Here is a 16,711-nt window from a genome sequence, read left to right on the forward strand (position 1 = left end):
AGAGATGCTAGAGGCCAGGATGATTCATCTAAGTAGAATTTTAGTTGTTAAAATGACTCAATTTTACAATAGTTGTAAAAATTATATGAACCTCGAGTAGCCCTGTGTTAGTGTTACTAACCTAAGGCTCAACGGTACAAAGGCGAGGACAGAGGTTTTGAGTCCTCCTCCCCTTTACAGACAGAGGGACTTCTGTGATCAAGAACGAGTCAAACGTGACTGTGTAAGGATATCGGGTAACTCTCCCAGTCTGTATACTGTATGCACGTTACTCAGTCTTTGCTCAGTCATCCAGTAAACACTTGGAGATCCATCTGTGGGCTATCACGCTAGATATGAGGGCTGCAAACCGAGAAAGATATAACCCCTTTCTTCCAGCTGAGTGTCAGGGGAGCACTTTGGAATGATGACTGAGTTCATCAAGCAGACAAGGCTAGAAGAGCACGCAGAGGGGTACATGACAGATTGCGGCATTCTTAGGGCATTGCATGAATGGATCAGGGACATGTTAGCGAGGTGGGGGCTGGAACTTGGGAAGATGGTACCCAAAATGGAACCCTAGCAAATTCCAGCATTTAGGAGGTAACAAAGGGAGCTGTCGGAAAGTAGGAAAGGTCAGAAATGTTAAAACCCATTATGTTAGAGAAGCCAAGGGAGTAAGACAGCAAGACAGTGGATAACAGCAAACGCTGCCTAAATGCCAAGATAAGGATGGAGAGGGATCCCCTCAATTTGTAGGTAGGGTGTGATTTGCACCATGTTGGAAATACAGAGAAGTTAAAAACCCATTTAACATCACGTTGAATAAATCACTATGCCCCGAGTCCACGGTTAAGAACTTACCTAGCAAGGCGGAAAGGTCAAGGGAAGTTGTGTCTCCAACCAGGGTTATTTTAAGGACCAAGACATCTGACTCCTGCAGTTAGCACATTTATCTATTTGAAGACAGCCTCCCTACAGTCTCCTTTTAAAATATCATTCTCAAGAGCCAAGATATAGTATTAAAGCCAAAGAGAAAACCAAACCGATTAAGCATTGAGAACCACAGTGTACTGATGATTGCTGCCCTTTCTCACGTGTCCGTGTCCTGCTACCATGGTGTGATAATCCATCCCATAAAAATTTGGTTTGGTAATCCTCTTGCTTGAAATGGAGGTTTTGGCAGAAAAGGTTAATATAACCTATGTAAAAGAATTTTGAGGGTCCTAAATTTCCCTCTAAAGCGATTCTGACAGTGCTGTTTAAACAGTTATTAATGGTGAATACTAGAAATATGTTGATAATTTAGGTTAGCCATTTAAAGAAATCTTCCAGTTTAAACTTGGAAGCTTTGCAAAGACCACTGCTTAAATTAAGAACAAAACCAGGAATGTTCCGGCCTACTCCACACATCCTCATTTCCAAGTTCACAAACTTGCATAAATGACATGCGGGGTCTGAGTACAATCACGTAGGGGAAACCCACTAGGTTTCATTCTATTTAAAAAAAAAAAAAAAAAAAGCCAGTGTAGCTTTTTTGGACAAGACAGAAATGTCAGTGTTTTCTGAAGTAATTATCTGTCTTTTCTAGAAATTGTTAGGTAATCTCTGAAAAGTGAAATTTTTTCATTCTAAAATGAGCACAAGAACCAATAGGTGACATTCAAATGGAAAAAAATCACATCATTATATTCACATCCGTTATTAAGGTCAAGTATTTATACTGAAAAGCATGGACTTTCGAGTCACATGCAGCTGTGTCAGTTCAGGTGTTGTGTTTCTAGCAATTTATTGCTATTAGTTTTCCTCCATGAAACAAGCGGCTTTTAGACTTTTTCTCCTACTAAAGCAGGCTGTCATGTTTCTGCTTCGGTAAAGAAATGCAACAGTCCATCAAGGGAAAAGCTTCTCTTAAATGTTAAAGGCCAGAGGTTAATATCTTTTTTGTTTTAATTCATCAGATCTCAATTCATGAAAACAAGGGACACTTCTTCCCACTGCCCAATAACCCCCAGGATACCAAGACAATGAAGTGTCAGTCAGAAATGTCAGTTTAAACTATAAGGCACAAAAATTTTGCATGGGTCTTTCTAGGTAATAAAGGAAGACATAATTAACTTAGATCCTATTAAGTTTTTATTTGTAAGATAAGTTGATTAAACTTATTGCCAGTAACTTATTCTGTTACTCAGAAGTAGCTCTATAGTGTAGTGAAATAAACTCCCGTAGTTGATAACGCACCCGAAGTTTTGTTCAAAAAAATTTAGCCAACAGTAAAACTCTTAATGACTCTAGCAAGTTGTTTGCTTTCTGGTTTTCTATTCAGCTACTCCATATAACCTTGTTTTTGGTACCACAATGTACTGAGGGCAAAGCAAAAGATGAGCTAAGGTAGAAGCACACAGTGCTTGCTAGATTATCCAGTGAAAGTATATGATACTTAAAATAGTATCCTTTTCCTAGATATGAATTTTATTCACATTTGTAAATACATTCTTAAGTTCTAAACTCCTCGCTTTAAAAAAGTGAGGGTATGTGGAATTGAGATACTTTATTTTCATTTCCTTGAAAGAATTTTAGTACACTTAAGACAATAAAAGAACCTATTTAAAAATACTCTTTTGATGGTCCTTTGGCCAGGTATTTATTTAGGAACCACCACTTATAGGCATTCCAAAAGAAATAGTTTAAAAAAAAAGAAGAAAAGAAAAATACAATTAATACAATTTCTCTTACTCTTCGCTTTTTTATTATTCAAAAGTCAAATGTTATTTTTAATCATTCATCCTCAATTCTGATTTAATGTACCATCATTTTCCCAAGATATGAAATTTCAGAATCTCTTTGGAATACTAATTTCACGTTTCTAAGGTTTAACAAAACGGTTGAAATTTTAATTCCACTCTATTTCCCTGAATTCTCAAGACAGTTGCTGATGTAAATTTTAATATAAAATATTTAGTCACAAAATAGTATTGCTTTTTGTATGCACACAGTTGTAAGATTACTTTGCTTTTTGTCAATAAAAACTATACCATCTTTCATAAAACTCTAAACAAAAATTAAGAACTGTGATGTAGAACAAAAATTACACATGGCAAAACAGGTACCAGCACAACGTTAGGTTATATTACATCAAAAAAATTTTTAATGGTCCCAAATATATATACTCAACAACTAAGCATACACTCAGGGGAGAAAAAAAAAAATCAAAAACAAAATGAAACAAAAAAAAATTATGACACAAATGACCACATCTAGAATTCCACTCAATCTTTAATCAAGTAGGGACAAATCCCCACTTTAAAAAAAAAAAAAAAAAAAAATCTGCAGTTTGAAGGGCAAAGGGAACAGATTAAAAAAAGAAGAAACTTTATATTCACCCCTCCCCCACAGAGGTTTTCCAAACCTGTTGTAGCTTGACTAAAATGTTCAGAATGTATGATTTTAAAGGCAGGTCTCTTTATACAAAGAAACTGCTGGCATTCTTAACTAGTGAAGAATTAGGGCCGAAAAGCCTATATTCCTCTCAGTCTCAAACATGGTCCGAGAAAGCATATTCTGATTGTAGCAACTGACCAGTCAATTCAGAGTTCCACTTACAAAACCCCCTGCCCTGTTGGCTTTTTGTTTCCATTTCCTTCCCTGAGAAAAGGGCAATGTGTGGTCCAAGCTGGAGAGCTCAAAGTTAAGTCTTTCCCCTAAATACATCATATCCCCTCCTCCTGCTCCATTGAATTGGCACTTGATGAGCAGAAGTCAAGTGTGCGAGGCTGATCTTTGTCAGTCATTCACAAGAGACCACTGCTTTGTTGTTGATTTTGTAGGGAGAGGGGTGGAGAACCAGTTTTCTCAACAGGTACTGATCACAGGCCGTTGCCATTATTAGGACTCAAACTTTGCTTTCTTTGACAGTGGTAGCGCGTCTTCCTTGTCTTCATCCTCATCATCATCTTCGTCATCATCAGGATAATCTACCAGACCCACGAGGCCTCCCTATTCGGAAATAAGGATTATTTCAAGAAAAAACACGTAGAGACACTTTTAAATGTAGCATTTCTTAAATCTGGATAAAGGTTACCCCCCCCCCACTCTTCAACACACTAACTGGTTATTTGTGGGAAGTGAGACTATATGCAGCTGAAATTCATTATATATTTCCTAAGCTTTCCATAACAAAATGTTTAGGTAGTTTATGATCCTTGCAAACTAGCCAGGAGACAAACACTAATAATTGAATTTAAAATGTTTTAAGGCAGTGCCCTAAAATAAATTTTTTAACAGAGTCCAAACAGTATCAAAGTCAAAACCACAGAACGTAAGCAGACCACTAGAAATGAAGGTGCACAGACTATTAGGGGTTAGGAACGTGATTCTGCCCTGTCCCTTCAGCCGTGCTCGAAATCAATGAATCCCAAATGCCAGTCTGCTAAATCCAAGTAAACAAAAGGCAACCAGAAAAATTGGTTTTTATTCTATCACATCTTGCCTCCATTTCTAGTGTTAAAGTTTTGATACTTTTACTTGTTTTGGTAAAATGAATTTAAGAGAGTCTAGATATTTAGATTATCTTCTCCCCGTGAAGTCTTCTCTAGGTATTAATTGAGAAAGTGGATAAAATAATTAAACTTTAACATTTCTGTAAATGTTTTGACAAATACAAATGTGAACCTAAGGTTTTAAAATGCAGATAACCAGGATAAGAATATATTCAAACATCTGTCTTGGTCCTAAAAACTTTGAGGAACTTCTCAACTGCTGGTGGGAGAATTATTCTATAGTTCACAGATGTTACATCAGTTCCCAAAGGACTGCTGGTCACAAACACCACTGAGAAAGCTTAAATTAGGTAGGTTTTGGAAGTGAAAAGTGTACCTTGGTAGTAATAGCTGCCGTCTGAGATGTATTTTTAGGGATGGATCCAGGAGAGCCTGGAGATCCTGGGGATCCAGGTGATCCTGGAGAACCAGGCAGATTTGTTGCAGGTGACTGGCTGGTGAGGTTAGTCTTTGTTCCACTAGAGAGAGAAAGCTTGAAACTTGGGCTCTGCCGACCAGAAAGATTCGTTTTCAGAAGCACCTCCTTTTCCTCACTTTCTTTTACTAAAAATGAGAATATTGTCAATAGGTGCAACTGTATTCATCTTTTAAAAATACCCCCAAGTGAGGTGGCACTAAAACACAATTAACCAGCTGACTCCTTTGCTAGAGAACAACACTGAAATTGAGTTTATGAACAAAGCTTATTAGCAAAATACTAAGCACCGTTATCCACTGGACTTTGCAAATGAGAAGGAACTTTCAGTGTCACATTCAGCATTCCTACCATTCCTGAAATATCTCACTCAAGTCAAATTAATGTAGTTTATACCTTCACAACACAGCTATTAATTCACACTCTATAATCACTATGTCAAGAAAAGAGGAGAAAACCTTCATTTTTCCTTCCCCATCTTTTCAACATACATTTCTTCCTCTCCATGAATTTACTTATTGGATCCATAATGTCATCATCATTCTTAGTTTTGTCAGATGGAGACACCACTGCTTCTCCATCTTCCATGTCGTCTTCATCTGTGTTGAACCACATCTCCTCCTCATCTTCTAGTGTTCTGGCGTCTCTTCGGTATCTATGATTCCTCAAAATGGAACGCATACTGTGAGTAAAAAGAAGGAAGCAGAATAAATTAGACCCATAAAGCCTTTCGTCTTCAAATACTGCTCCAAATTATAGTCTCGACAGATTAATAAGACAATGGATTAATACACATAGAGACTGACCAAAAGAAAAGATTCTACCCAGCATATAATGAAAACCCACACTCCACTTCAAGTGTTATTAGTAGAATCAAACTTCCTATTATCAAAATTGTACTGTTACAGCTAAGTTATTTATTAGACTTGTCAACATTAGGAAATAATAAGTCTTAATTTATGGATTTTAAGATTCCTTAAAATTACTTGCAATCTTAGAGCAAATAATATTTTGTTTTACTTTGGGCACAAGAAAGCTTATTGCCACACCACTGTTTTTCTTTTCTTTTGCGTTATCTAGCTTGACACATGCCTAAGAAAAGTCCACCAGATCATACAGATATCTACCTAACACTGCCGGGAAGCCTGACCCTGACCATTAGGGGAAACCACAGCTTCTGCTTATTTCCCCCTCCCCTACCAAGCTGAAAAAAGAGCCATCACCATAAACCTGTCACTGGATAAATAGGTTCAAAAATAGATTGTAATCTACCTGTCGAGTTTAGGATTATCTTGCCTTTCTCTTTGCTGTTCAAATCTCAGTTTCAATCCTTTAAATGTCTGTACATAATCTACATCTTCCAGTGCTTTCCAGTAATTTTCAATTACATGAGCAGTTAATGATTTTATATCTTCCTGTAAAAAAAGGCGGGAAAAATGTTATTTTTGCGGGATATTGCTTCTTAATGGAATTCATAAACCCTTCCGAAACAGTTTGACTTCATAAAATTATTATCCAATCTTAGTGATAAACAAATGAAAACGGGCATAACATAAATTGACTATTTTAGTTGTCCCCAATTTTTGTTGTACCTCAGAGTCACCAATAGCTCTTTCTAAGGTAAATGCCCAGGTCTCACCCTAGATGATTCTTTTTCAGTAAGTTTGGGTGGGGCCTGAGCATATGTATTTTAAAATCACACTACAGAAAAGTGCTGAGAGTGGATGCTGGTGACAGTTGCACAAGAATGTGAATGCACTTAACACCACTGAACTGCACACTTATTAAAACAGTTTAAAGGGAACATTTTATGTTATGTATATTTTACCATAACGTTTTTTAAAAAAAGCATGCCACAGATAGTTCTGACACACACCAATGGTTGAGAATTACCAGCCCATTCTATCAGTTAAAAATCAAGTTTGCTCCTTAGAGATACATGGGGAAAGTTAAAAACAAAATGAACAAAAACCACATCCAAATACTTATGTCAACTATAATTTTACTTTTCTTAAAATGATTACAACTATCCTATAAAGGATTCATAGTTGCTGAGAAAAATTATTTTGTTTTTTGTTAGTCTGCTCTCTCATAAACTTTTGATAACACTGGTTTTCTTTCAAAATCTGCTGCAAATACAATAATCTCAAATAAATAAGTGGAAATACCAACAGTGCATATTTGATTTTCTCAAAAAATTAAAACCAAAATTCTAACTACTAGGTATAGAACCTACCACTCTAATAAATTCAAACATTTCTATTATGGCAGAGTTCATCAGGTTGTAGCGGGATCCATTGTTGAGAAATGCTTTGACTACAGGTTCAAACAAAAAACTTTTCATTATGTAGCGGTTGTAAAACTCATCTTTTAATCCAATAATCTTTCTCTTAAAACGAAGAGCACCTGAAACACAGAGGCACTGTTATTCAAATTATCTACCATTTTCAACTATTCTAGAATTACAAAACAACCTGTTTAATAAACATAGTTCTTCGAGCAGTGATATGTTACTGCTTCCAGATGTGTGAACCTAAAGAAAAGGGGTTATCAGAAAGATGTATTCTAAAAGCAGCGTATGTTATCATAGAACACAAGTCTTAGAAAGCCAGAAATGTTCCAGAAATCATGACCAAAGTGTACTTTATATCTGAAATAAGAACTAAGACAAGGCTAATAAATGAGTTAACCTATCATACTCCTTAAGATGAGAAAATTTCCAAAAGTAGCCCTTTGTAGGAAAAACACTTTTATTAGGGCAATCCACTCTATAATTTGATTATTTTTGGACACTCTTATTTTGGTATCAGTTTATGGGTTTACATTTGTTTGTTTTGGATGTATTTGCAGAAATGCCATAAACCCACAGAATCTGCATGACCCCAAATTTGCCTTCTCTTAGTTTAGGACTCAATTTAGAGGATGTTTTAAAAATGTGGTCCTCTATGCTTATTGCAGCGAGTATGCTTTTTAATTTTTCCCCTAGTTTTTCCTTTTTTATATAATTAATTAGGCTTTAACTTACAGATTAAAAAGTATATTTACATCTTGAGGTATGGGGAGTTACCTAAGTCACCATTCGTCAAGATCCAAATATACTCAAGACAGCTAGACTTCAACAAAGCCCTCTTTACCTAAATGGAATTATCAGTAAGTTAATGCCCCAGTTATTGTAAACAGTTCAAAAAAGCATACTCACTTCATGCAGTCACATCGTCTTCGGTTGGCAAGATTAAATATTGTGTTTGTATTTTGATTTCTTTGGAGATCATGGAAGTGGCTCGTTAAACTGCCAATTTGTTATTAATCAAGTCCTTCATGAGCAGGTAGCCAGGCAACCATGCTGACACGGTTTCTGGGTAGGAAGGCAGAGGAGTAAAGCAGCTCAATTTTTCTTTAGATGGCAGAAAAGAGGTCCACAAGTGAATGCCCAATTAGGTACAGTTGATTATAAACTGCCTTAACAATCCAACTTATTTAAGAATGTCTCTTACTAAAGAGACACTCTGGGCAGGGAGTTTCAAAATAGTTTATAGGATAGTATATTGCATTTTGTTTTTTCAAATACATAGCGTGGTGAAAGACATTTTAAACAAAAAGCATCATTTTTCTTTGTGATAAGTCATAGCCTAGCAAGGGTTTGTTTTCCCAAAACAATGATTTGAGAACTTGTTTCTCTTTTTAACATGTTACTTGACAAAGGAACTTAGGCGGTTCCATTTGTTAGAATAAAAATCAATACTTTAGAGCTCATGCTAATAGGCCAGATTTTAAGCTTTTAGTAATTAAGGCAAGTTCCATAATTTAAAAAAATTGTTTCTCCAACTTTGCAGGCTTTGTGGAGACTTGTGTCCTACCATAACACATACTAGCTGAAGCCTTTGGTCTGCATGCAGTTCCTGGGTAAGTGAAAACCCCCTTCCTAGAATTCACTAAGACCAGAGTAGGCAGACAGTACCACTATCTCCTCACAAGCAGGTTTGTTCAGGTAGGTGCTTCTAATGGGCTTTTTGTTTTGCTCATTTGTCCTTATTTATTTATATCAAGAATTGCATCATTTCCACCCAAATCCTTCCCCTAAAAGAAACTTGCATATCCAACCCCTATTCTTGCTTGTTGAATGAGAAGTTAACGTTCAAAAATTTACCAGCGAGTTGTGTGAAGTCAAGCTGCTCTAAGGAGATTAGAGAAAGCTTTGGGGATAGGTCAATTTAGCACAGCCGTGGGATTTTCAATGTAAAGGTACACTCTGCTTCCACTTCCGTCTCTAACCTCATTAGCATGCCAGGAATCTTTTATGCTTAGTTTCAATCATCTCTAAAACAAATAATCTTTACTTTACACAACATGCAGTTTTCTAAGTTTTAAACTTTTTTTGCCTCATAAGTAACTAATGATAGGTGAATAAAAGCATCTACCACAAATTTTTTTTCTTCAGTCCTCACACAGATTTCAATGATAGCTGAATTAAAGCATCTACCCAAAATTTACTTCATTCCTCCGTATTTTAAACCAAAACAACCAGACAACATAAAGTAATAACTCAGGGTTCCCGTCGTGGCTCAGTGGTTAACAGACCTGACTAGTAACCACAAGGTTTCGGGTTTGATCCCTGCCCTCGCTCAGTGGGTTAAGGATCAGGCGTTGCTGTGACCCGTGGTGTAGGTCACAGACACGGCTTGGATCCTGCGTTGCTGAGGCATAAGCCAGCAACTACGGCTCCAATTCGGCCCCTAGCCTGGGAATGTCCATATGCCGCAGGTGCGGCCCTAAAAAATAATAATAATAATAATAATAATAAACTTAAAAAGCTACAATATAAGATCCAAGAATTTGGAAAAGGCCAAAAGACTGATAAAACAGGTCTGTGTATATAGATACACAGGTATCTAACCTATAAGGTGTGTGTTATATAGATACACATGTATCTAACCTATAAAGACCAAATAGGATTGCTGTCCTCACCCACAGACTTGATAGTCTTTAAACATGATAGACGTATAATCATTAACCACCAGCAGATACAAAAAGTGGAAGCCCCCAAACAGTACATTTAACCACATTATCTTTTGTCCTTATAAGCAGACATCTAAATTTACTTATAAGGCCCTCCCTTAAAAAAATACTACACATAGGGAGTTCCCATCGTGGTGCAGTGGAAACAAATCTAACTAGCATCCGTGAGGACGAAGGTTTGATCACTGGCCTCACTCAGTGGGTTAAGGATCTCACGTTGCCGTGAACTGTGGTGTAGGCTGGCAGCTACAGCTCCAATTTGACCCCTAGCCTGGGAACCTCCATATGCCGTGGGTGTGACCCTGAAAAAAAAAAGAAAACCCAAAAACTGTTTATTTCAGTGTACTCTTTCCTAAGACTGAAAATATCTTAAATCTCAAATTTATACTTAATTCTTTTAGAAATCCTTGATAAAAACTCCTCCTGTACAGTTGGTCCTAAAGAGCATGTTCCCGATAATTGGCATCTTCTTTCAGAAGCTACTCATTTGCAATCCTGGGAAGAGAGCCACACTGAGAATCATTTGAGACAGAGTAAGGTCTCAATGATAATATTTGCCAAATTGAGTTAAAAATAATAAAACATATCTAAAATTTTTGCTAGCATGCTCAATTTCCTACTCATCAATTTGCAATGATTCTCTTCATAGTTCTTACTAAACTGTGAGGAATTTTCTTTGCAATACTGTAAGCAAAATGAGATGAAGAACCGAAGCAATGCCTTTCCTTTTCTGCCACTCTCCCATTAGACTCTCCCATTAGACCTGTACCAGACCTCAAACACACCACTTTCACACTTGTTCATCTTCATTGTATTCAACCAAGAATGCCACACTCTTCCACAATCAAGACACAACTTAATTTACTTCTTTGTAAGAATTTCCTGATCTGCCTCATTCATGGAGAATAAATCATTTTTACCATGCTTCCAAACACACCTCAATTATAGTGCTTTTGATATTGTCTTGATTTTTACAGACTATCTCCTCCTAATGAACTTTTAGCCCCTTGTCAGGTGAGTCCAGTCTTAATCTTATCTTTTTCCTAGTGCCAACTATGTATCATACTTTATCAAAAATCTAAGATGCCACTGATTGCAAAAAACCTTTTCTACCAAGACAAAACAAATTTAAAGTTACCAAATCATGACATGCCATTAATTGCAAGACTCACCTTGATTTGAGATGATAAATGCATATTTTAGAATCAATAAAACATGGTAGTGTTAAATTTATTGAAATAAACCTCATTAATTTATTCAATTTTCCCATTTGCTCAAATTACCTTTCCCACACTTGAACATGGATAAACAGCTGAAATGTTATTTTTTTCATCTTTTTTTTTTTGGTTTTTTTAGGGCCACACCTATGGCATATGGAAATTCCCAGGCTAGGGGTCTAATTGGAGCTGTAGCTGCCAGCCTACACCACAGCACCTTGAGATCCGAGCCACGTCTGCGACCTACACTGCACCTCACAACAATGCTGGATCTTTAACCCACTGAGCAAAGCCAGGGATCGAACCCACGTCCTCGTGGATACTAGCTGGGTTCACTGCCACTGAGCCACAACAGGAACTCCTGAAATGTTCATTATTAACTCCCTCTAGACTTGCTTTTGGGTGACAGATTTATAAGAAAAATGAACATGAATTTAAATGTCTTTCTTGATATGCACTAGTAAAGCAGAACTGAGATAACATTTTTTTCTGTCCTTAGCAGTCCAGGCTTAATGCCACAGATGCTACCTATTGCTTTTGGCTGAAAAAGATCCGGCCACAAGTATTTTTAGTGCATACTGAAGTGTGTGCACTAGTCTGAAAAGCTCAACTATAGCAATTGTTAACCTGTTAGGTTCCTTCTACAAAAATACATTAAACTTTCTATTTTGAATACTATTTTAAAGATAAAATGCTGATAGAATAAATCAACATCAGAAATATTCTTATAAATGATGTTTTATAATTTAAGGATATTTTAAAAATCACATAAACAAAATGATTTAAAAAGAAGTAAAGACAGCAAAAATGTTCAGACCTCTAATTAGTGGGTGATTATAATGCCTCTCTAAACAACAAAACAACCAAACTTACCTATAAAAACCAAAAGGCAAGAGTTAGCTACCAACAGAAATCTTACTGAGCCTCTAGGGTACCCTAAAATTGGTATGCCAACTTACCAAAGAAGGCTGACTGCTACATGATCAAGAATAGTCTGGATTAACCTATTTCCAACTCAGAAACATGTTTTATTTCAGCAGACTAGGGTCTGGGTCTTAAGAACACAGTAAAAGGAACTTTTTGAGAAATATGTATAGCTAAGAACAACCAAATTAAAAGACAAATCTGTTGCTCAAAAAGATTTTACAAACCTTTTCCATGAGTCTACACAATACATATTCTAGGCTTTGTGGGCCACACATATGGTCTCTGAAGTAGCTCCCCCTCCCCCTGCCCCTTTTAGGGCTGCACCCACAGCATATGGAAGTTCCCAGGCTAGGGGTCGAATCGGAAATAGAGCTACCGTCTACACCACAGTTACAGCAACATTAGATGCTAGCCGTGCCTGCAGCCTACTCCACAGCTTGTGGCAGTGTCGGATCCTTTCACCGACTAAGCAAGGACAGGGATCACACGCCATGTCCTCATGGATGCTAGTTGAGTTCGCTAACACTGAGGCACAATGGGAACTCCTCTATACCTTTTTTTTTAAACAATGCTTTAAAAAACACAAAAACTATTTTTCAGCTTGCAGGCAGTACAAAAACAGACCATGGACTGGATTTGGCCACAGCTGTGGTTTGTCACCCCACTTTAAGATATCTGAGGAAACACAATGTAATGTCAAATATATCTCAATAAAGCTGGGAGAAAAATATTTGAGGAATTAATGAATGGACTAGATATTTGCGCTAGGCATTCTGTAATATAACAGGAAGAATGTCTTCTGGAAACTCAATGCTATTAGTTACATGTTTTCCAAATTCTTCATGATTTAGTGTGAGATTGTCTCACAAGAATGCCTAATTTGTAACTGTCATACTTTAAATAAATACTAAGTCAAAAATAACTGTGGTAAAATGATTTAAGGTGCCATTTTAATAGTACAATACTTTAAAATATTTTGTAGGTGTATATTAACCCCTTTACTGTATATTAACCCCTTTATATTGAAAAAGAAGAGTCAGGAAAATCACATCCTCAAAATGTGGCAACAGTACATTATCAGTGTGGTTTAGCATTAGAACCTAGGTTTTCTGAAATCAATGATTTTTTTTTCTTCTCAGGCAGTAAGACCTAAAGATAAAATGATGATATACAGACAGTAAGTCTACCAGAAGCAACACTTACATAATGCCAAGAAAGCATGCTTCGAGGCCATGAGAACTAGCACTCTCCGGAGGATGTCCTTATTAATAATGTAGTTCTTTATGTGGTAGGTATGGTGCTCCACACAAAATGTTAACAATTCCAATACCAGTGCCAACAACTGGGCAGTCTGAAAGTCGTCTAAACAGAACAAAACACAGTTACACTTGATGTCTTAAATTCTTTTCCTCCCCAAATATAAGAATCCAAATTCTAATCAAGTAAAATTCTATTCTATTAACCCAAATATGTTAAAGTTAAGGAAAAGAAAACTAACATTTGTTGAATGCCTACCATGTGCCAAGAACTGCTCTTTCCAGTCTTTCACATTTAAACAACTCTGAAGAATAGTTTCACAAGACCCAAATGTGGAATGTTAGTAGTAGGGCAAACACAGGATACAAAACTATTAAATTTGACTTATTCCAAAGGGCAAGAATGCTCTACCATGTTTTATCATGTCCCTCAAAAGATGTACAGATGTCATAGGAGGTCCTGCCATACACCATGTGCTTTAAAGGAATGATTCTGCTACTTTGATTCCAGTGTGCTTCCTTTTACTACACATAATAAATCCACAATGAAATATAATCACTAGCTTATGTTCCTCACCAGGCAGCAAGCCTCTGAATGTATGTGTGACTCATTTTTTTTTTATTTCCCCCATTTAACCCCTAAAGATTATATACATATATATATATGTATACACACACATATATAAAATATACAGCACATTGCCTTCCACACAATAGGTTCTCAATGTTTCATGAACACATGAGTCTGGAGAGGCCTCAAGCATTACTCATAGTAGGTAAAATAGGAAAAATGAGTATCATGTTTCTAAGACCTGATTTCTAGAGTCACAAAAAAGGTAAACTAAACATTTTCTAGTGGCATTATAAGTTAAATATACTATATTGATAATTCATATGACAAAGTAACTTATTTGCAAAGCTTTAATAAGGAACTTCCCAACGAAGACCCTAAACTGTTTTCTAAATCACACACACTAAGGGAATAAAATGCAGAAATAAATAATCCTAACTTTGTAATAATCTTCAATGCAAATAAAAACAGCTTAATACTGAGTACAAGCTTTGCTCAGTCTACACACCTCAAGTACAAATAACTTAAAATGAATTGTGTCAGAGCTACTTCACTTTGTTTCCGTATGTAAATGGAAACTAAATACAAATAGTGCTTCAACAAAAAAATGGCTTCAAAATTCTGAAGGCAGCAAATAAGTATCTTAAGTATTTTCTTTTACAGTTCTATTATCTCTGATTATAGCACATTCTTTTCTTTTTAGGGCCGCACCTGTCATATACAGAAGTTCCCAGGCTAGGGTTGAATTGGAACTGTAGCTGCCACCTTATGCCATAGCCACAGCAACACCATATCCAAGCTGCATCAGGGATCAAAGACACAGCCTCATGGATACTAGTTGGGTTCTTAACCGCTGAGCCACAATGGGAACTCCGATTATAGCACTTTTGAAAGAAATTTTACCTTGAAATTACCTCTTTTGAAAATATGTTACTAAACCTCTATATTAACACCAACCTTCTGAGTTTCAAAGTTCAAGAACAAAGAATTTAACTACCAACCTGTATCATCTTACCTTTGCTAGGTTTGTCTTCTGTTGTATTTGCCAGTAATGGAGCAGTAAGGACATGCATACAGTGCTTGTAGAAGAAACCCAGAAATTCAGTCTTTTCTGTTTTCTAAGGAATCAAAAACACTTCATGAACTTTAACTGCATTGGTTCCTACCAGCAATCAAAATTATACGAGTATGAAAAAGAGAAAAATGCCCACAGCTTACATTGGCAGTAGCTAGCATGTTTTCTGGGTCAACCAAGGTGCGAAGCAGGCCCATAAGTTGGACTGCTCCTCCAAGTTCAGGGTCTGTATCACAAATCATATGTTCTATAATGAGGTTGATGAGCAAAATATCCTGGTGGGAAAAATATACATAATAAGGATCACTTACTAAGAGTAAGGATGGAAAAAGCATATACTATGACACATGCTATAGCATTATACCTGGCTCTAGCTATCTTGTTAACTGCAAACAAAATGAAATGACTGACTGGAATCTTTAATAGGATATATGGTAGTTTCCCAAAAGTATGGTACAGACACATTACACAAATAGTACCAAAAAGTTCTTTTTTTATTATCTTTAAATCCCCTTGATTAAAATAAAAACAAAGTTTCAGTTTGGTGCTAATAGATCTTTTAGAACTCTCAGTAATAAAATCTCTCTTCTGAAGAAAGTTAATGGGCCTTTGCTTCATAGTTTTAACAGTACGATTATCTAGCTAGAATTTATAACACTGTTCTTTTACTGCATTTTTTTATAGATTCCTTCTATGGCAAATAATAACTTTATCTGTTCTCCTTTTACAGAAATGATATAAAGTTTCCATTTAAAATAAATGGTTTTCCCTATGGTTGGTCAGGCAGTAAAGAAAGCATCCTAAATACTTTCCAAAGGACTATTATGCTTCATCATTCTTGATAATTTTGAGACCTCTATCCCTAGCAAAGCCAATGCTTTCTTAGGGAAGTTATTCATATTCCACATACAGAAGAACAATTTATTGATGAAATGGTTTTAAACATTATAACATAGCAAGTTAACTTCAGAGTTAAAAAACTTAATTTCAAAAATTTTAAAAGAAATTGAAATTGAGCATTAACAAATAACTGCTGTAAAACAGTTTTACAAACTTTTATAAACTCAGGAGCCAATTTAGGGGAAGAATAAGTCATGATATCATGGGTATACTTTTCTCAAACACTGACTAAATCTTTAAGAAATGAATAATAAATATAGTTATAGCTCCCCACGTATAAATACTTACTGTTAGTGAAGATAATATTTACCTTGTTGGTTATTTTTTGCTCTGTTAACTTCTTACTTACATCATCATTCTGTTGTGCCTCCTGCATGACAAACTCTCGTACCATGGATGGATTATATTCAACCAAGTATGAGAATATATCAGTAGCAGCACTTCGCACCTGTGTATCATCCATGCCCTGCAGGTAAAAAGCACTTATTTCTTCTATAATAATAAAAATATGGAACTTGCAGCTATATAAATCTAAATCCTAACAAATTATAAGAATATATTTCAATAAAAAGGAGAGGTCAAGGAAATTATGTTGTATGTAAAATTACTGTTCTATGGGATAAAGTTATACTTTCATTTTTTCCTGTTTATTTTTCTCCTCTAGCATTTTATATATTTATTTTGTCTTTTTGTATTTCCTAGGGCCGCACCTGCGGCACACGGAGGTTCCCAGGCTAGGGGTCTAATCGGAGCTGTAGCCGCTGGTCTACACCACAGCCACAGCAACATGGGATCC

At 36.1% G+C, this 16,711-nt stretch overlaps 1 protein-coding gene across 2 annotated transcripts in view; it reads right to left on the bottom strand.

The window, feature by feature from the left end:
• Window positions 1–3,237: 3,237 nt before the first annotated feature.
• The window catches only part of PPP4R3A (protein phosphatase 4 regulatory subunit 3A), a 35,691-nt gene continuing 22,217 nt past the window's right edge, over window positions 3,238–16,711 (bottom strand). Inside the window, exons 7-15 of one of the 2 annotated variants that reach the window (XM_047794651.1) lie at window positions 16,226–16,381; window positions 15,159–15,290; window positions 14,956–15,058; window positions 13,317–13,475; window positions 7,190–7,359; window positions 6,226–6,368; window positions 5,445–5,635; window positions 4,855–5,081; window positions 3,238–3,975 (exon numbers count right to left, since the gene is read on the bottom strand). In XM_047794651.1, the coding sequence (XP_047650607.1) occupies window positions 3,865–3,975; window positions 4,855–5,081; window positions 5,445–5,635; window positions 6,226–6,368; window positions 7,190–7,359; window positions 13,317–13,475; window positions 14,956–15,058; window positions 15,159–15,290; window positions 16,226–16,381 (1,392 nt within the window). In that variant the 3' untranslated portion in view covers window positions 3,238–3,864. The remainder of the gene's footprint in view (window positions 3,976–4,854; window positions 5,082–5,444; window positions 5,636–6,225; window positions 6,369–7,189; window positions 7,360–13,316; window positions 13,476–14,955; window positions 15,059–15,158; window positions 15,291–16,225; window positions 16,382–16,711) is intronic. The other variant, XM_047794652.1, reaches the window with a different exon arrangement.

Source organism: Phacochoerus africanus, chromosome 9, assembly GCF_016906955.1.
Source record: "Phacochoerus africanus isolate WHEZ1 chromosome 9, ROS_Pafr_v1, whole genome shotgun sequence".
Taxonomy (NCBI): Eukaryota; Metazoa; Chordata; class Mammalia; order Artiodactyla; family Suidae; genus Phacochoerus; species Phacochoerus africanus.